Source organism: Abramis brama (genome assembly GCF_963993115.1).
Source record: "Abramis brama genome assembly, chromosome: 8".
Classification (NCBI taxonomy): Eukaryota; Metazoa; Chordata; class Actinopteri; order Cypriniformes; family Leuciscidae; genus Abramis; species Abramis brama.
The window spans coordinates 11710724-11732008 of NC_139970.1; the positions used below are offsets into that span (position 1 = coordinate 11710724).

At 38.2% G+C, this 21285-nt stretch overlaps 1 protein-coding gene and 1 long non-coding RNA gene across 2 annotated transcripts; both read right to left on the reverse strand.

Moving 5' to 3' along the window:
• Window positions 1-3: 3 nt before the first annotated feature.
• On the reverse strand, window positions 4-8007 carry pdk1 (pyruvate dehydrogenase kinase, isozyme 1). The gene is made up of 11 exons (XM_084122772.1): window positions 7232-8007; window positions 6621-6762; window positions 6460-6531; window positions 5110-5294; window positions 4772-4867; window positions 4145-4222; window positions 3970-4046; window positions 3689-3787; window positions 2223-2333; window positions 1801-1914; window positions 4-756 (listed from the first exon to the last, which is right to left on the reverse strand). Exons 1-11 carry the CDS (start codon window positions 7338-7340, stop codon window positions 616-618), a joined length of 1224 nt encoding a protein of 407 aa, XP_083978898.1. The 5' UTR covers window positions 7341-8007; the 3' UTR covers window positions 4-615.
• An 11945-nt stretch (window positions 8008-19952) lies between these two features.
• Window positions 19953-21136, reverse strand: LOC311088648. Its single transcript, XR_014607543.1, has 4 exons — window positions 21053-21136; window positions 20637-20701; window positions 20324-20426; window positions 19953-20147 (listed from the first exon to the last, which is right to left on the reverse strand). It is a non-coding gene; the product is annotated as an uncharacterized lncRNA (long non-coding RNA).
• Window positions 21137-21285: the final 149 nt, after the last annotated feature.

A 21285-nucleotide genomic window follows, 5' to 3' on the forward strand; every position in this document is an offset into this window, starting at 1 on the left:
CAGTTCCAGTCCATCTCCAGTAGAGGCCACTGGAATTAAACTCAGTCCTTTATTGAACAGAGTGAGTTTCAAACAGCTTAACACTTGTTTAAACCCATCAAGAGAAGCACACAATTCACACAAACATGCGTTTTGTCACTTAAGTGCCTGAATTGTTACTTTGCTGAAGCTGAACATTTTCTGGTGGTGAGAAGCACTTACTTTTAATTATTCACGCTACACTCAGTTTATATATATAAAAAAAAAAACGCATCTTTCTTTAGACCTTTCGATCTTTTCATCGTCTCTGAAAACAACGTAACACGTGGGACTGTGTGTGGAATGTGAAGTCCCTGTTATGCTGGTGCCAACATTTTAAATAATGATCAACATTACAGTCCATCTCATGATGATGGATAATAAATACTGACTTACACATTCAAATATAGAAGCAAGAAAACACACTGAATCTCACTCAAAGGTAATACACACTCAACGTACACCAGAACAGCAACTGCATTATCGTCTATCTGGGATGTGATGGCACTAGCAACACCTGTGCTAACTTCTAACACTGGTATTATTGTGATTCTTCAACACTAGCAGACAGATGAAGGGAAGATCCGCTGGACGAGTCTAGGCGCTGCGGAAGGTGGTCATGTCTTTGGGTTCTTTGCTGGGAACACACCAGTCGTCGGCCTCGTGGATGGTTTTGTAATGTTTCCAGGCGGATTTGTTGTAAACGGGAAGCCTCTCGATGGACTCGGTGGACAAAGCCTTCAGGAATCAAAACAACACGTTATTATGAATGGAATTCAATCAGGAGTGAAAAAGAAAATAAATCAGCCACTCTTATTTCAGAAAAAAAAGCTAGTCGTGTGGGTGAACCTAACAAAAACATGTCCAGTTCTAAAATTGTAATTATTTTAATAATAATAATAATAATAATATGTATTATTTTTATCATACGTGATCCATTAAAATGTTTGGGGTTGGTTAGATTTTTTTTTTTTCTGAAAGAAGTCACTTATGTTCACCAAGGCTGCATTTATTTGATCAAACACAGTAAAAACAGCAATATTGTCAAATGTTAATATTTAAAAGAACTCTTTTCTATTTTTTATTTCTATATATATTATTCCATTCTTCAGTGTCACATGATTCTTCAGAAATCAATCAGTGTTAAAAAATTGTAGTACTGCAGCTGCTTAATATTTTTTCAGTATTCTTTGATGAATAGAAATATTTTTGTAACAATATGTCAGTAAATGTCTTTACGGTCAGTTTTAATCAATTTAATGCATCCTTGCTGAATAAAACATTAATTTCTTTAAAAAAATAAAAAATAAACGTAAATCTTACCAACCCAAAACTTTTGAATGGTAGTGAATATATATGTTTATAATCTAAATAATAATCATTTTATAATTACTGTGTTTTATAATAAATGCAATATTTATTTCTATTTAAAAAAAAAAAAATCTATTTTAGAACTGTTTTAGATTGTGACAATTAAACGTATCGTTAGAGGCTTCCCATTTTTTCAAATTCTCAGTGTAATGTCAAGATATTTTTCACATTAAATTCTCATTACTGTAAAACTATGTTTTTGTTTTTCCCCCATATTACTGTGATGAGAATTGTTTTTTTGCATTACAGTAAAAAAAAATCATATTTCATAATTAACAAGAAATGCAAAGCATCTGAATGGACTTAAAATAGAATTCATTTTCTGTAATAATAATAATAATAATAATAATAATAATTTAAATAAGTATCTAATTTTGAGTGGATGAAATACAGTTTTTAAGAGTCACTCACTCTAATGTAAATGACGGCATCTGTGCCGTATCCCTCCATAGAGTAGAGCTTCAGGTCACCCTGGAAATATCTGGCGTAAAGTTTGGAGAGGGGCAGCCCGTAACCAAAGCCAGCCTGAGACCACGACACAACACATGCCATCAACACAGCAAACTTTTACTCTTAATAAACATATAGTGGGTGCTTCAACGTCTCATTTAAGACTGTACAGGAAATATGTCATTCAAAACAATGCATTTGCCATTTTTATTGATCGAAAAGTTGAGACAGGGCAGGAAATAATGAAGGCAAGAGAGGGGGAACGAGATCAAGAAATGCAGGCTCGAACGTCCTACATCCATTACTTTCTAACCATTAAAAATGAACCTGAAAGATTGTGGACTGGGTTATATGTTCATATTTCAGTGGTGTCTCGTACTGACCAGAGGAGTGGCTCGAGCCGTGTCCATCTGAGGACGAGGAGCAGTGGAGTAGGTGTACGTGAACAACCTGTCAATCTTCCTCAGTGGAACTCCGCCTCCACGATCACTGACCTATGACAGAGCAAGATGAGAGTCTGTGATCATGAATCACATTAAACTGTTTTTACTGTTTAATAGCCAGTATAATATTTATGAATCATAAATGATGACAGAATTATGGGTGAACTATCCCTTTAGTATGTTTTTCTTAATATGGAAATGTGTTTTTTTGTTGTTGTTTTTAATGAAATGAGACTCTAAATAAGAAACTAAAACTGCCAGTAGGTGGCGGTAAATGTCATTCATTCATTCAGCTGATTCATTCATGAATGAAGTAAATGGCTCTTTTGAATGGCCACTGAATCATTTGTTCACACTATTAGTTGAAAACATGGATTCATTCAGTGATGAAACACTGCTGTGTGTTGTTCGGAAGACGCACAACAGTTCTGGCAAAACTCGTTAGTAAAACTGAACAAAAACAGATAATATTATGTCTAAAATATAACACAATATTAACTTCTTGTTTATTGTACTGTTGTATAATTGAACTGGTGAGTTAAATGGGCTAATCGTTTTAACGAATTAATTATATGAACGCATTAATTCGACAGTCCTAATTGTAAAACGTAATATTCAGCATCATTACTCCAGTCTTCAGTGTCACATGATCCTTCAGAAATCATTCTAATATGATAATTTGCTGCTCAAGAAACACTTCTGATTATTATCAATGTTGAAAATCAATGCCTGCTTTATATTTTGATGCACAGAAAAGAACAGCATTTATTTAAAATAAAAATCTATTGTAACATTTTAAAAATAATTTTGTCACTTTTGAACAATTTAATGCATACTTGCCAAATTAAAAGTACAAAAAAAAAATTACTGACACCAAATTTTGGATGGTAATGTTTGGATGAATATGTGAGGAATCTGGTAATTTCCTTGACTCTAACTGGCTGTTCAGCTTTAATTAAAGGATTGGTTCACTTCAGAATTAAAATATCCTGATAATTTACTCTCCCCCACGTCATCCAAGATGTTCATGTCTTTCTTTCTTCAGTCGAAAAGAAATGAAGGTTTTTGAGGAAAATATTCCAGGATTTTTCTCCATATAGTGACTTCAATGGAACCAAATGTCAGTTTCAGTGACGCTTCAAAGCCTCTAGACCAGGGTTCACCAATCTCGGTCCTGGAGGGCCGCTGTCCTGCAGAGTTTAGCTCCAACCCCAATTAAACACACCTGAACCAGCTAATCAAGGTCTCACTAGGCATACTAGAAACTTTCAAACAGGTGTGTTGGAGCTGGTTGGAGCTAAACTCTGCAGGACAGCGGCCCTCCAGGACCGAGATTGGTGAACCCTGATTTAATAAGTCGAGGTGAGGCGTTACCACAGATCTGAGCACAGCCAGTCTGTCCGTACCTTGACGGTCAAGTCTTCGTGTCCGAGGACGATCTGGATGTGCACCGGAGGATATTCCATGGCATCTTCATAAAGTTCCATGGTAGCGCGCATGGCATTCTGCAGGAGTCACACAACATATTTATAGCTCAGCACTGCTGCACATCTAAAGAGCAAAGCCATCCACACCACAGGAAACCAGGCATACAGTAGCGCCGCACAACTCAATTCTAACACTTCACTCAGAACTACAGATGATTGTATACATCAACACTTCAGAGGTGTAAAACGATGTACAGCACCTTACAGAGCTCAAACACCATGTGGTACAGATGAGACGGCACATACACCACAACAATGGGTTTATCCGGTCCTTTAACTGCAGAGGAAACACGCGAGAAACAGCAGTGGATTTACCGATCATGAATGCAGTCACATGACTTCAAGTTAAAGAATGTGTGTGCAGCAGAAAGTTACCATTAAATTCTTCCAGTACGACCTCAGGTGAGCTCATGTAATACCGGTCACACAGGTTTTGGGCATTTTCATACGCATCTAAAAAAGAAAAATGGAAAATGTTTGAATGTTGATTAGGAAAGTAGATTTGTACATATACTGAATAAATATGGGTGGTGCTTGTCAATGCAATGCTTTGGGTGGTAAGACATTTTGATCAAATTTCACCTCAAGTCTACAATGTATATATATGTATATATATATATATATATATATATATATATATATATATATATATATATATATATATATATGTATATATATATATATATATATATATATATATATATATATATATCATGTTATGCCATGGTATCTTGTCTAATTTAGGACTTTTTTTTTTTGCATTGATATTATTTTCATAACAATTAGGCAAATTTCAATTCTCAGTGATGTTTCTCATGAGATTTTTATTAGTTGCTGTATAAAAATGATATTATCTAAATTGTATTCCTACATTTAAGTATTCATCCATCACGGTAGCATTTGCTGTACTCAATTTAATTCATGCTTATTTGAGTCATTACCCCACAAATAAAATATTTGAACTATTGCAAATTGTTTATATGAAAGAAAAACCCCGGTCACCTTTGACCACATCAGTGACGAGACAGTTTGGGTCAATGCTGCCGATCTGTTTGGGATGAGCAGGATTGACACGCACCTTTCCCCCAAACAGAAGAGCTGAAAACACACAGACATCATCATGTTATTGACATATTGACATAAAAGGGTGGCGATCAATGAATGAGATTCAGAAATGTGGGGCATTGATGGCTGTGAAACTCGTAAACATGCCGGTTGCTAATCCAAACTACACTACGAGTGAACATTCCAGGATCCCATTCAACTGACTTTACATTTCTGCTGTCCATAATGGGCCCTATTATAAACTACAGCACTAGAATAGTGTGTGTGTGTCTCACTGTGCTGGTTCAGGAGCATTCTGATTGAAATCCTGCTCATGTAGAAGCGGTCCAGGAAGTACTGCATGTTCTGGCTGGTGATTGGGTCGGTGCCGTAGGTCTCCTTGTACTCCACCACTCCTTGAGCCATGGTGGGAACTACATCATTGTGGCGGTTTCTGATCTTAATCACAGCATCTGTGAAGCTAAAACAACAGAGGCGTGTGTTTATGTGTGTAAAAGTGTGTGTATTTGTAAGCAGGAAGGTAGAGGTCTTCACAGGTCCACTTGAACCTGGGAGGGTTCGGGTGGGACCAAAACTTTTGTATAAAAAATTCATTTTAAATAAATGTATTGTGTGAATTTCCCCCTTTGGGAATAAATAATGTTTATAATCTAATATAAATGTGCTTTTACTGACAAATTCTTTAAAGTCCCCCTGTAGTCAACCATTTTATCCCTTAAAACTCATCTTTGATCACCAAAATGACTTAGTAAGTGTTGTTTTTTCTTCATGCTTGACTGTAACTCGACACCCTTGCCTCATTTAGTATACGCGGTTCTATGAATATGCAAATGAGCCCCGCCTCCACTCACTCACTCAGCTCAGAGATCCACTCGTTGACGATCACACGTTGATCTGATTGGTTACAAGGTAGTTTGTGATGTCAGAAACACCAGCGATTTCAAAGCGTGTTTTTGAGACTGTCTTTGGTTCACTGCAGTTTTAAGGAGAAAATACTCAGCAATGGTGTCGACTTATGAATTTACACATGGTTTGTCTTAAAGCATATTAAAAACACCATATAGACATATAAACAACATTAAAAACTTGATTTTCACCACTGGGGGACTTCAAAATATGCCAACCTTTTGTTTTTCATTTTGAGCATTTAGCAATACTTTACTACTTAACACAAAAACGCATCAATAATTCTATAACATTGTTATCCCCACTTCTCTGTAAATTCGTGCTTCTATGTAAATAACCAATCCCTTCTTGACATTGGTGCATGCAGCAGCTCCAACTAAACACTCATTTAACAATGAGTGCTTCTTAATATTAACATAAATATAAATTTCCTTACAAATAAAATTACTGATAAGATTTTGGTCATATGGCCCACCCCTAACCTACCGTGTGTTTCTAATTGGTCATGTCTGAATTTGGTTATACCCGGTTGAAAAAGTCACCACTCATCTTTATTTTTGGAAATATATTTTTGAGTCGGGAGCGGACTCTGTCATAACTTTTGTCTCATTTTAAATTCCATTATGCACATCGGGTTTGGGTGTGAAATGATTGGGGTCAGGTCCAGATCTTAGGACCAGAGAAGACCTCTACTGCAGGGTATTTGATGTATCTCTTACTCTTGTGTGACCGTTTGATCATCCATATTCCTGTCCTTGAACTCAAGTATATCCTGGAAACTTTGCATGTACCTGCAGAGATGCAACACAACCAAAAAAATGTAGCTCAGATATGCAAACATATCCCAATAATAGCACTACACGCATGTATTCCCACTGACCAGCTCTGCACCAGGTGCACTGAAGGAGTTCTCAGTAGGTTATCAGGCAATAAATCGATTTCCTTCAAAATATTTGCCAGCCTGACAGGCAGCTCCTGCCTTAGAAACGTGAATGACGTTTTCTCACACGCGTTCTCTGAACCTGAAGAGAAAAATGTGTACAGAAAGACAGAAAACTATATATTAGAACATAATCATCATTTGGTGATTTCACCATTTAATTGATAAAGGTGGGGCTGAGTACAGGATTCCCAGAGTTACGGGCGCTTGGGGGTCCAATAAACTGAACCAGGGGCCCAGAAAACCCCTGCCTAATGCAATGTAAACACCATGATATAAAGCTATATAGATATGGTAATCTAACAATACCATAGTATATGTAAAATTACTGTTATGTATATCAAATACCATCATCACATGATACTTTTCCCACCTATCATTCCATTCTAATCTACTTAAAATTACAAAAATAGAACAGGGATTAGAGTTTAAATATTCAAACTTTTGTTTTTGTTGTCTCTCGATTCTACTCCACTGTAGGATTAGATCATGTTAGATACTTTACTGTTCTTTTCAAATATTAAATTGTATCCATTTGATTCCAGACTTACCAAAATCTATGAACTGTTTCATAGAGAGAGGAGAAGGCGAGAATCTGGAGTAAAAGTCGATTTGCTTGGAAATAGACGCAGCCTTCATCAAGGTCCTGAAGATTCTCATGTTGACGTCTTTTGCTGTTTAGCTCTTCAGAAAATCTAGATAAATGTGTCCTGTTGGTTTTCTGAGCTCATATTTTTTTGTCCAAAATATAGTCAGCAGAAGACTGTGTACTTGTTTCTCGTGGTGTAAAGTTGAATGTCAGTCATGTTCGCACATGCATCGTCAGTTCACTCATTCAGAACCAGTGATCCGGGTTTGTCCAGGGCTGTCTGGAAAATGCAGTTCCAGTCTGTAGAAAATGCAGTCCTGTATTGCCCGGTAATGGCATTGCACACATTATATGATGGCCCTACACATGCAGGTAATCCCGGAGTAATGCTTGACGTGTGTGAAGACAGATAAGCACTCCAGCAGCGTGTGTGTGTGTGTGTGTGTGTGAGCTCATCTGATATGCAGGAGCATCTGCGCACACTGGGCCTCTGACCGCAAGACACACGCTAAACAACACCGGCTGAGCTCCGAGGACAACACACCCTGAAAAAAAGCCGTAGTCTCTGACCTGTTTTCTTGATTGTCTATTTGTTTTGCCAGGTTGCTGTAAACACGTTGACTCGCGTTAATGCTGCACTGACATAGATGTTTCATTAACGCATAGAGCGTCCACTCTGTTTACTTCCGCGTTGTGGAAGTCGCTGAATCACGTGACTGTCTGCGGCGTTCCCTGATTAGATAGCACACGTACGTCTGCAAGATGTATCATGTCTGTTATAGATCACTTAACTCATTAAGTTGGCATCTGCTGTTTACTAACATGTGATAGACGTCTTTAAATGTCAGTTTTACATACATTCTAAATCATAAACATCTTAAAGACATTCTAAAAGTTTTGAAGTTTTGATATCTGTCAGGAAACGTCCTATAGACGTATTGCAGATGAGCAAACAAACATTACAAATTTTTTCTTCCAAATGTAAACACGCACATCAAATAGACGTCTCTGTGATGTATGTAGACGTAAATGCTGAATAAATGTTTTCAAATAATTACGTGCGTGTGTGTGTGTGTGTGTGTGTGTGTGTGTATTTTGGGTATACATTTATACCCAGAAGTAATATGTTGAAAAAGGTGTCGTGTAAATGCCCCCTAAGATGCATATGTACAGTTCAGTTCAATACAGTATGGAAATAGCTTCTTAATTAGAAGATTTACTTGTAGCCTAAATAAATATTAATGATTTCACATTGTAATTTTGGCTGCCCCTGAATTATTAATTAATCAGCTAAAGTAAATATGCTATAAAACCCCATTCATTCATTCGAGACGTGCATTTTGCGATGCGTGGGGCAACATAATGTAGCATAATGATGTCTAAGGTTAAGTTTACACGACAATGATGTACTAAAACGTTTAATACGTTTTTTCTTTGCACATTTTTTGCATACAGGCTACAACGTTGTCAAAACGATCCTTGTTCACACAGATCCTTGAAAACGTCTGAAAACGCTGTAGGTATTCTTCTGTCAGGCCAGTAGTTGGCGATGTCACTTTGTAAAGAAACACTAGCGCCGACAGACTGAACATGTAAGCAAACGTCACTGTTTTCACAAATTCAAGTTTTTGTCGTTTACACAGAGACAATTATGGTATCGGTTTCAAAAGTTGCATTTTGAAACCCATTTTCAAAAGTTTGTGTTTTCAGGCCCCCAAAACGATGGTTGTCGTGTAAATGAACGGCCAAAACGCATAAAAAGTTATACCAGAGTCCGTCTACGGAGAGCCTGCCCACTCCCTATTAAGTCTTATTGTACCGAATTTTGGTTGTAGTTCCACCAGAGTTCCACTGGGGGCGATCGCCCATGAGTGCAAAATGAATGGGAGTCTATGGGGCTAGACGGCTAAATTTGGCTCTTTCACCCGATTGCCGTTGAGAAATCTCAGATTTGATTGTAGGTTTTGCAAGTTCAGCATGGGTTATAGGTCGAAAGTTGAATGAACGAGTACTTATGTCCTTTCGATTTCTTACAGGTTGAGTTTGTGGGATAATCTATGTAGTGGAACTAACGTGTACTACATAACATAATGTTACCCCTGGCTGATCAATATTAAAATAAAAGAGTACAGTTCAAAATCGACACAGGCGCTGATGTCACTGTTATGCCAGACCATGTGTTCCACAAGATATTTAAAGAAGGCAACAAACCAGCACTCCAGAGAGTGACCAAGCCTTTACTTGGACCTGGATGTTCACCACTTAGCGTGATTGGAGTTTCAAACATGCTGCTTCTGAAAGGAGACAAGCACATATTGGAGGATGTGTATGTTGTTAAGAGTCTTCATTCACCACTGCTGGGTAGACCCGCCATCACCAAACTGGGTCTTGTCACACGTGTCGATGGCGTAAGCATTCACACACTACAGGAACGATATCCAAAGCTGTGCAGTGGGCTAGGACTGTTACAGAGGCCTTACACCATTGAACTGAGCCCAGGAGCAGTGCCATTTTCCCTCAAAACTCCACGACGCATCGCTCTTCCACTCATGCCAAAAGTAAAAAATGCTACTACAACGCATGGAGCGGATGGGGGTCATAAGCAGGGTGGAAGAACCCACAGAGTGGTGTGCAGGCATTGTCGTGGTGCCTAAAAAAATGGTGATCGACGCATTTGTGTTGACTTAACAAAGCTCAACGAATCAGTGCGAAGGGAGAAATTCATACTTCCTTCAGTTGAACAGACTCTTGGGTTGTTAGCGGGAGCTTGTGTTTTTAGCAAGTTAGATGCAAACATGGGATTTTGGCAAATACCTCTAGCAAAGCAGTCTGCCAAGCTGACGACCTTCATCACACCATTTGGGCGGTATTTCTTCAATCGTTTGCCCTTCGGTATCGCATCTGCACCTGAGCACTTCCAAAATCGTATGGTAACTGAAGTCATTGGGGGCCTGGACGGTGTGGTCTGTCACATGGACGATGTGCTGGTGTGGGGGCGTTCTCAAGAGGATCATGATGTGCGCCTTCACGCAGTGCTCCAAAAGATGGAAAATGCTGGCGTCACCCTTAACTTAGACAAATGTGCCTTGTCGCAGCGTGTAGTCAAGTTTCTTGGCCACATTATCTCAGACAGAGGAGTGCAACCAGACCCAGCCAAGACCGCAGCAGTCCAGGAGATGCCAGAGCCAACAAACGTCAGTGAGCTAAGGAGTTTTCTTGGTATGGTCAACCAGCTGGGAAAATTAATTCCCCATCTGGCGGAAAAAGATGAATCACTCAGAGATCTCCTGTCCAAGAAAAATTGTTGGTTCTGGGGGGAAGAACAAGTTAAAGCTTTTAAGAACTTGAAAGAAGACTTGTCATCTGCTCCAGTGCTGGCCTTGTACGATGCAAACAAGCAACTCAAAGTATCTGCAGACGCATCATCGTATGGACTGGGAGCAGTCCTGCTGCAAAAAGAAGGTGTCGATTGGAGACCTGTTGCCTACGCGTCACGGTCTCTTACTCCTATTGAGCAAAGATACGCGCAAGTAGAAAAGGAGGCCCTTGGGCTGACCTGGGCATGTGAGAGATTTCGTGACTTTTTGATTGGTCAGCATTTTGATATGGAAACCGATCATAAACCACTGTTGAGTCTCCTTGGTGGCCAGGATTTGGATGCCCTTCCTCCCCGCATCCAGCGTTTCCGTATGAGACTGATGCGCTATTCATACAAGATTTCTCATGTTCCTGGAAAGAGCTTATGGACTGCTGACACTCTGTCACATGCTCCGCTACCTGCTCATAAAGAAATCGTGGATGATGAGTTTATGGAGAGCACTAACATTTACGTGGACAGCATTGTGGAGCATCTCCCAGCAAGTCAATCTTTCCTGGACAACCTGAGAGAGCACCTCAAATCAGACAGTGTTTGCTCAAATGTCATGAAAATGTGTCAGGATGGATGGCCTGAGTCAGGTTGTTGTACAGGGACTGAGAAGCTTTACTGGTCTGAGCGAGCTTACCTATCTGTTCATGACGGTCTTCTTCTGAAAGGTACAAGACTCATCATTCCCTCTGCATTGCGGAATGATGTTCTCGACAGGCTCCACGAAGGGCATCAAGGCGTAGTTAAATGCAGAGCACGTGCACGGCAAAGTGTGTGGTGGCCGGGACTTAGCCAGCAGTTGAACGAGCTGGTTCTGAAATGCCATGCTTGCATTAAAGAGCGCACTAATCACACTGAACCGTTGATCCCATTGGATCTTCCTGAGAGGCCCTGGCAAAAGCTAGGGACAGATCTGTTTGTCCTGAAAGGGAAAACGTATCTTTTAGTTGTGGATTACTATTCACGTTATGTTGAGTTGGCAAATCTTTCACTCACCAGTTCTGCAGATGTCTCTACGCACCTAAAGTCTATCTTTGCACGCCACGGCATCCCGGAGACATTAGTGAGTGATAACGGGCCACAGTTCTCATCCAGCACTTTCTCAGAGTTCGCAGGTGCTTATGGATTCAGACATGTCACCAGTAGCCCGAAGCATCCACGCAGCAACGGAGAAGCTGAGCAGGCTGTACAGACCGTAAAAAACCTCCTCAAAAAAGAGCAAGACCCCTACCTTGCCTTACTGTCATATAGGTCAACTCCACTTCACAATGGGTACAGCCCAGCCCAGTTGCTCATGGGACGCCGTCTTCGTACTACGGTGCCAACCCTCCCGAGACTGCTGGACCCTTTGTTACCTGATGGCACCGCTATAAGTGTTCGAGAGAGAGAGAAAAGAAGTACAGATATGAGATATTTCAACAAACGGCATAGAGTGCATGACCTGAATAAGCTTTCACCTGGCGATAAGGTGTGGGTCACAGATCAAAAGGTGACTGGAACTGTGGTGGAGAAACATCCAACACCCCGTTCTTACCGAGTGGATGTGCCTCATGGAACTGTTCGTAGGAACCGTCATTTCCTCTCTCCTATGGATGTAAAGGAGGGTGGGTGTGACACCCATGCTGGTTCCCAGTTGTCCGAGAACAGTACAGAGACACAAAATGCACTGGCACCCCAAACATATTCTGTCAGTCCAACAGGAGCAGTAACCAGAACCAGATCTGGGAGGCCAGTCGTAAAGACTGGATTTATAGTCACTCCACTGTAGCCTCAGGGGACTGTTCTTACAGTAGTCAAGCAGTTTACTACTCCCCTTCAGTGGCTAAAAAAAAAGAAAAAAAAAGAAAGGAGAAATGTTGCTGATGTATGTTGAAAAAAATATATACATGTGTATCTGTTGATAATGTGTTTTCATAACTTTTCGTAGCCTGGAATGAACAGTTTTCAGGTAATGTTTATCTGTACAAAAGATATTGTTTATTGCTCTTCATTGAGTTGTTCTCTAAGCGATGTGTACTAAGGAAAATATGTCATTGTTTTTTTTAAATTATTGCTTCTGTTAAAAGGGGAGATGTGGGATAATCTATGTAGTGGAACTAACGTGTACTACATAACATAATGTTACATGGTTTAGATCCTGAGTACTGTTTCTGCCCAGGAGGGGGCATTGTGGGGGAGTTCAATAAATGTGAATCTTGGAAGAGGTCACGGGAGGTGTGTGCTTTTTTACTCACGCAATAAACTAGAGAATACGACAGAGTTGTTGTTGCCCATAACACGCTAGCATTCTGCTAATGAACGCTGATTGGTCAGTGAAGGACTGATTACGAACAGAGATACCGCTTGATGGCATCGTGGCATCTGAAGCGGGACCAGAAACAAACAAAACAAAAACTCTTCTAGCACGTGTGTTTACCTGTGTCAGCTGTGTTGTCGATGCCTCGAGTGAAAAGAAAGTGCAGAGCGCGAAAGCACCAAAGTGACTGAAGGATTGCTGTAAAGCAGTGTCTCTGGTCGTACGATGTGTATGACGTCATTGACACTTTAAAAGACTTTTTAAAGCAAATAAGTGACTCTAAAAAATCTAACACCCAGCAGCAATGTGTAATTTCTTTGCATCTCCTTTCGAATACAACATTCAAATTACTAGACAAAAAATTATATCCTGAGAAAAGTGGATTTTGATGTGTATAGCGCCATAGACCTCCATTCATTCTGCACTCGTCCTGTGAGCGCCCTCATATGGAATCAGAGTGGAACTGCAACAGTTCAGAAGCCGGAAATGTACTGAGAGTGAAACTTCTCGCCTTATTAGACATTCTCTGGTTATACGTTTTTTGTTGAAAAAGGTGTTGTGTAAACTCTCGACATGCATTTGCCCAGTTCAGTTGAATTATAGTGTACGAAGTGTACGAAGCAAATTGTTTGTTGAAATAACATTAACAACAACAATCTGTCAATTAGAATGTATGAAAGTTGTGTGGGTTTTTTTTCCACGTTTACAAGAATTTATTATTATTATTATTTTTAGGTTCATCAACAAAAGTACAAATGTATACAAATTTCAGACATTCAGTTATTTTTGTCTTAGTTCCATTTTCATTAACTTTTAGTTCGTTTTCATTCGTTTCCCGATTTCCTTTGACCAGTTTTCCCGCCACTTATAAGTTGTCATGGAGATTAATTTAATGATCACAGGTGTTTGTCATTATTACCCTCATTTGCCTTGTATTTTAGTTGCAGACAGTCTTTCCAATTGTCATTTGTCCGATCTCATTTGTGTTAAGGTTGTGTTTACTTTGATTACCTGTTCTTGGATTTGTCTTTGGAGTTTATTAAAGGCTGTTTGCCTGAATCTTCATCTCCGTGTGCTTTACCACAACCGTTGCTGACAACAACTAGTAAACAACAACATTAAAAGTGACAAAAGTAAACTAAACAGACAAACAAAACACACATACTGTAGGGCCAAGGGTAATATAAACTACATTATACAACATAATTACAACATTAAAAGTGACTTAAAAGAAAGTTTGACAACCGCGATTAAACCTAAAAAGAAGTTGTTGTTGTAAAAAGACATGAAGCAAGGACTGTGTTGTAGGCTATAGCCTTGAGAATAATTCTGTGTGAAAAGTGACAAGTTAGAGAGTGTATCTTACTTGGAGAAGGACAGTGTAAAATATTTGCCTCAGCTGAATCACATGGCTCTGGTTGTGCTGCTGCAAGTGCCAGTGACCAAGAAAAAACCTGGTGTTTCTGTGGCCAGGTTGAGTTTGGAAAGATGATTCTATGTGATAATGCAAAATGTCATATTAAGTGGTTTCACTACTCGTGCATTAATGTTAAGATTGCACCAAAGGGAAAATGGTATTGCCCACAGTGCCAAAAGATACCCCAGTCTCTGCCAAAAAAAAGGAAAGAAACCTCCAAAGTAGGGTTGCAAAATTCTGGGAATTTTCAAAGATGGAAACTTTCCATGGGAATTAATGGGAATTTAAGGGAATTTATGGGAATAAACGGGAATAAACTGGGAATTTTCAAAGTTGAGGGTTGGCTCTTCATAGGGAACTTAGATATAGTTGAAGAAAGTATATTTTAGCATAATCTTGACTAAAACAAACAGATGCCATTCAAATACACTTGAATATCCATGCCATTCCTCAATCACATGCACATAGCACACTGCTTACTGCATGGCTATTGAGGCCACACCCCCTACTGGCACTGTGCATGACTCCATCACATGTACAGAAGCCCAAAGCACAAGACTATTGAAGGCACACATTTGAGCCTGTGGACTAAACAAAGTGAAGTAAGTTTTGATGATATTATGGGGAAATATATTTATTAAATGTTTAAATTGCAAACATCACATACAAATGTATTCATCTAGTAGATAGCAAGCTGATAAGTTAGATGCTAAATAAGCTAGCATAACTTTATTTACCACATAAGGCAGATGCTAGCTATCTCATGTGGCTGTTTTTCTCTGCCTCCTGCAATATGTTTTGAATGGGACTTTGTGGGGATTTTTGGATGGGGGTGCATTTTTGATTGAGTGGGGTTGGGGGATGAGTAATATTTAACCTAGAGCCCGACCAATATATCGGCGGGCCGATATTATCGGCCAATATTAGGCATTTTCCTAACTATCGGTATCGGCATTTATAATGGCCGATAAATTAATATTTAAAAAAAATGCAGCGTGCGGTGATTTATGTAAGGATGGCGCTGCCAATAAAGCACCTAAAAGCTGTCACAAAGAACTGGCAAAAGTGGCAAAAAATAACGGCCGCGTCCGGTGTAGAGTAGACACAGTGTTAAAGCTCATTCTGCTACGTTACAACATCAAGCAATATTCCAATAATTTATATAATTATAACACTTTATATAGGGCCATTTTGCATTAAGAGTAGCCTAGTTTCACGTTTAGTACATTTTGCTTGCTACTTATTTAAAATAGTATAAAACTACTGTACATATGTAATTATAAACGTTTTCATTATGATATTATTAATTTTACTTTACTAAAAAGATCTGAGTTCTTCCTCCACTGGTAGATATTAGAGAAATTAAGATTAAAAATAGAAGATAAGGTTTTGTCAGTGACACTTTTGATATATTTATTGATACAAGTTATGTTTTAAATAACGTGACTAAATTAAAAGACAAAGTCGTTAGTGAAAATTATGCAACAGTATTTAGAATATAATATAATATAAAATGCAATGCAAACTAGTTTGGTTACAGCTCAAATTCTCATTCTATCATTCACCCTGCCCCCATTACATATCTTTGTCACACAAGTGTTTGATCACCACATTTGAGTGATCATTGCAAAACGTTTATATGTTTATTCTGTTTATACTGTGTATTCTATATACAGTACCCATCAAAAATTTGTACACACCAATTGGAAAGTGTGTCCAAACTTACTGTACTATAATACACATAAATAATATTGCTACTGTATTATAATATACACATAAATAATATCGGCCGATATATCGGTATCTGGCTTTTTTTTATCGGTATCGGCGCCCAAAAATCCATATCGGTCGGGCTCTAATTTAACCCAATATTCCTGTTTTTGTTATTCCATGAAACAAGTGATTGTTCAATAAAATAATTAAAACTTGTTCTGTACTACTTACAAAAAAATCTGTTAAAATATCTGTTGAAAACATTTTGCATGGATGTTTTCTTATGACTTCTGTTTACATTTATGCTTGGATATGATACAATGATCGATTACATTACAATTAATTCCCAGTTAGTTCCCCTAAATTCCCATGGAAAGTTTCTAATATGGAATATTTCCAAAATTCCCCAGTTTAACTTCCCAAATTTACCGTAAATTTTCCGCCCCTTTGCAACCCTACTCCAAAGTAATAAAACGAAAAATAAAACTTTTTTTTAGTTGGCTGCTGTGAAGTTTTACACTTAATTTTAATGTAGGTTAAATTATATTTAATTCATTTAGAATTGTGCACCTTTTTTGAAAATGTGACGTTCTTTAAATATTTTTGGCATTTGATTTCAAGTTGGTGAGATTTTTGTAAAGCTATGCTGACAAAAAAAAGTTATACTCAAGTTACATACAAAATTGTGTTTACAGTTAGTGTATTGCACTATATTATAATGTATAATTTATAGTAGTGTATAGTTTATAAGTGTTCTGATAAAAGTGTGTTTTTCCTTTAATAAATCTGTGTTCTGATGATAGTGATATGCTGTGTGTTGTCGTCCACAACAAAACAATGACTTAATGACTGTAAATTAACAATCATTTATAGATCATTTTAGGCTATATAGACAAGTCCAGACATAGATTAATTTATATTTTTATTGGCAAAGTCCATATAAAAATATACTTTAGTCAAAATCAACTACTGATGGACAAAAGTTCACCAGAGCACAACAGACAAGTCCAATCTTATCTATGGTACAATACCCATCACTATCTTTGCACATCAAGAAATCAATTGGCAATATTCCGCCCAAAATAGTATATTTCTGGCGCACACAACCAATCACACGCTCTACATGAATCCTGACGTGGGCAATTTTCCTTGTGGTTTCTAAGTCAACAGGAGCTAACTGTGACTTTCCACGAGTGAAGGCTGGAATTTGTACATGAGCCATTCTACAACCTAAAGTGGCCTGAATATTAAAGCCACGGTCAGCAAGAACTAGATCACCAGGAAGTATGTTGTCCAAAAAGTTTGTCCACAGTTTTCAGTTATGTATTTGTCACTTACTCTCCCTCCCCATGCATTTGAAATGTAGGAGACTGTGCCCTGGGGTGTAATACCAATCAAGAATTTAATTGTGTTATGGAAGACCATGTTTCTGCTCTGGCTATAAGGTTAGACGGACGTTCTATAAAAACCTCAAAACAGTCAATAATAACGCCACATGTTTCCTGAATTGCATTGGCATGGTTTTTTGCAATTGATCTCTTTCTGGCCATATGATAAGTGGCTTCATGCGAATAAACATCAGTGACTATCCTTGAAGCAGTGGCTATTGACACGTTGAATGCATATGACAGGAAGGTTGTGGAAACATTAAGCCTAAGACGCATCAATGTCAGCATCAACTGCTTAAACTTATCAAGTGACTTCCTCACAGGGAGGTGGGGACTAAGGAATGTGAAGAGTACTAACAGTATCTGGTATGTAGGTAGGCCAGTGAAAAATAAAACCTTTTCATCCTTATCAACAAAGGCACTTTGGTCATAGGAAGTGGACACATGTGCAACATCAGAGCTCAACTGAATGTTTTCAGTTCTAAGACTTTGAAGTTTAGTGGTCATAGCCTCAATGACATCACCAGTCAATTCAGTTTGAGCCCCTGTGCAGCAAAAATGATCACTGACATAATCACTTGTGGTGGGGTCATCATCAGTCTCAGCCTTCAGTCTCTGCTGGGTTCGGTTCATGCGACGCTTGTAGCGTGAGTTCCCTGTTTCTTTGGTTGACTGAGGTGAACCTCCGTGCTGACCTGTCAGTCCAACAGATGGCACCCAATCTGGGTCATCCTTTTGGTAAAGGTCAGACTTTTTACCTGGAATATAATGAGAAATACAGCACATTTTAGCTCTACATTTTAAGAACGATAAGAATAACTTATTAAGTCATTAATGCCACATGCAGTAGCTTGATATGAATTATATTATGTCAATGTCAGCTTTATTTATATAGCAATTTTAAAAAGTGCTTTACAGTAAAATAAGCACACAGTAAAAACAATAAAAGCAATAATTGTTTTTATTACTTACTATTAAAAATATTATTATCATTACAATAGGAAATGTTATGAGCCGCTGCAATCAACATTTCACAATACCTGACAAGAAATGTGCAGAACCAATCCGGATGTTGTCCAGATTTTTCCCACGTAAGTTAGATCTTTGCCAACCACAAAAGCCTCCTTTCCTCTGATAATTTCTGGCATTCCTCTCCCTGGTTTTTAATAACTTTTGGAAGTCGATAATATTCCAAATGTTTTTCTCGATCTGTCCTATTGGTACAACCTGAACCATTTTCCTTGACGACGTTCGGGATATACTTCACTTCAGGACATGGCCTCTGTCCTCATAAACCCAAATGTCCCCATAATGCGGTGCGTATTCAGGTCAAAAGTCTCTCACACACACACACACACACACACACACACACACACACACACACACACAGGAGTTCATTTGCATTTAAAGGGACAGATAAAAACGGCGCGGTTTTGCTCACCCTCAAAAGTAACAACTTTAACATGCTATATAAATATATCTGTGGGGTATTTTGAGCTAAAACGTCACATACACACTCTGGGGACATCAGATACTTATTTTACATCTTGTGAAAAGGCCATTATACCACGCCTTTAAGCTGTTTTCCTCATGGGGACCCAAAAATGGTTCTAGAGGGAAAAGGATTTCCGATACTGTCATCTTTGTAGGGACATTTCGTTAAAACTAAATATAAAAAAAGTGTATAAAATATAAAAGTGAAACTCCTCCAATGCCAATCTGTGTATGGCCACGAGTAGCCAGTTGTGTAACTCTTATTTTTATTGCGGGACCATGACTTGAATAACTGCACTAATGACCTGAAAGATAATAGTTAATTATGTGATGTAATAGTGTTGTCCAGTTATGTCCTCTTCAGTGTCTGTTTAGCAGCAAAAACACTCATATTTCAGAGTCCTTTCCTGATTTCTTCTCCTCTCTGTTCCATCATTACACCAGTAGATGGCGATGAGTGAGTCAATATATCACTGACGACCAAGGATGGACAAAATTAATAATAAACCATCATAAATAGCGTTTAACAAATGTCACAATATACATAAATGTCAGACATGTAAACAGTGTGAAAGATGTGCCATTTTTCTGCCTGTGATATTGTTTTCATTTAATTTGTATCTATTTTGTCTATTATTGTTTGTTACTGTTTTGTATTTGTTATTGTTGCATAATAATAAATCCATATTAATAATAAAAAAATACATCCAAATTAATAAAGGATCCCAAAACAAGTCCAAACGAAAAAGCCCATTTACGATTTTCTTTCACATTTATTACAAATATACATGCAACATTTCAATTCAAGAGATACAAATGTTAAATAAAATATAAACATTTTTCAACTTTTCAACATTGAAAACACGTCAATCTTCAACGTTTACTCGATGCCTATTGACAATTGTCAATTCTCAAGTCCCAACACATCAACATGCCAAATAACATTTTAGATTAAAATATGAATGAAATAAATGCTTTAAAGAGAGAATAGCTTTATTATACTTAAAACAGCACATTTTAAATAAAATATAGTGCAATAAAACACGGATTTCACATTCCAAGAGTCAACACAAAACACAACTCAGAAAATTGACACTACAAATGTTCACACACCAGCTCTCCCGGGAGCATGTTCAAGTGTCTCAGCCATAGCAGCCCTGATTTCAACTTCTGTGGCAGTTTTACTCCACTTCATTACTGCAGCTGCAAAAGAAAATATATTAGATGGTGCATGAATAACATCATTAAGGCTCCCACTACACATTGTATTTACATTTAATCAATTAACAATTGCATGGATTTGCATACCTTCCCAAAAGAAATACAATTGGTAAGCTAAATTAGATATATATATATATAAACATGAAAAATGCAGTTACCTTTTACCACAGAGTAAAAAATGGTATCCTGGAAGGCTTGTTTCGCACTGCTACCCCGCGCCCCTTCATGTTGAAAGAAGCCATTAGGCTGTTGGTGAAAAGCCTGAGAATACATGCACAAAATCATAGGGTGAGGTCCACGCCTACATTCTACAAATATTCCTTTATGCTTGCATTATTCCTAATGAATCATCTCTTTCCGCATTTTTGATTTTCTATGTGCTAAGAGGAGGGCAAACAGAGCAGGCAATGAGTAAAAATGTAACTGCATAATTACATTCTATATTCTGAGCATGTGACAGTTGTTTAATACCTGTCCATCACTTTATGGACGCAGTCTTTATCATTCCTCCCTCCCACCATTGAGAGCTGGGACACCTGTACATGACACATGAAAAGACACTCAATACATTATGAATAAACCCATGGTGTTGGTAATATACTGATTGTTGCCAGATTGAGCTTAAATGGGAACTGGTCATGTTGACTCATCCATACATGTTGAGTCCATGCAAAATATTATGGGACAGTAGTACACCTCTAATACAAAGGCATGAAAATACGCCTTCACTGTGTGTCCCTCAATTACACATTCTATAAAGCTGTGCATGTTAACAGATGCACTAGAAAAGAATATTTTTGTACAATATAGATCATTTAGACTTTTTGGAGACTTGGGGGGTCTAGTCTAATTGACATAGTTTAGTCCAATTTCTGTATAAATCTTACCCTTTGTTCCCAGAGGTTGCGGTCCTTGAGATGTGCCTCTTCTTGAGCAAACTCTTCTAAGGTTTCTAGCAACATGGACAGCAGAATTCAGGGGCTCATAGTGCCTCCCGACTCTTTTTATCTCATCTAGAATTTCAACTAGCTTTCCAAGCACTGACTTCTGGTATTCTCTGGAAGAAAATACATTCATTAATACATAATAAAAATAAAAATAATACATTAAGTATTTTATA

Coding starts and splice junctions, on each gene's coding strand:
- pdk1 (XM_084122772.1), bottom strand. CDS start 7,340: ATGAGAATCTTCAGGACCTTGATGAAGGCTGCGTCTATTTCCAAGCAA. Junction 6,763..7,231: donor GAAACAGTTCATAGATTTTG/GTAAGTCTGGAA, acceptor TTTTCTCTTCAG/GTTCAGAGAACGCGTGTGAG. Junction 757..1,800: donor ATGCCGTCATTTACATTAGA/GTGAGTGACTCT, acceptor TGATTCCTGAAG/GCTTTGTCCACCGAGTCCAT.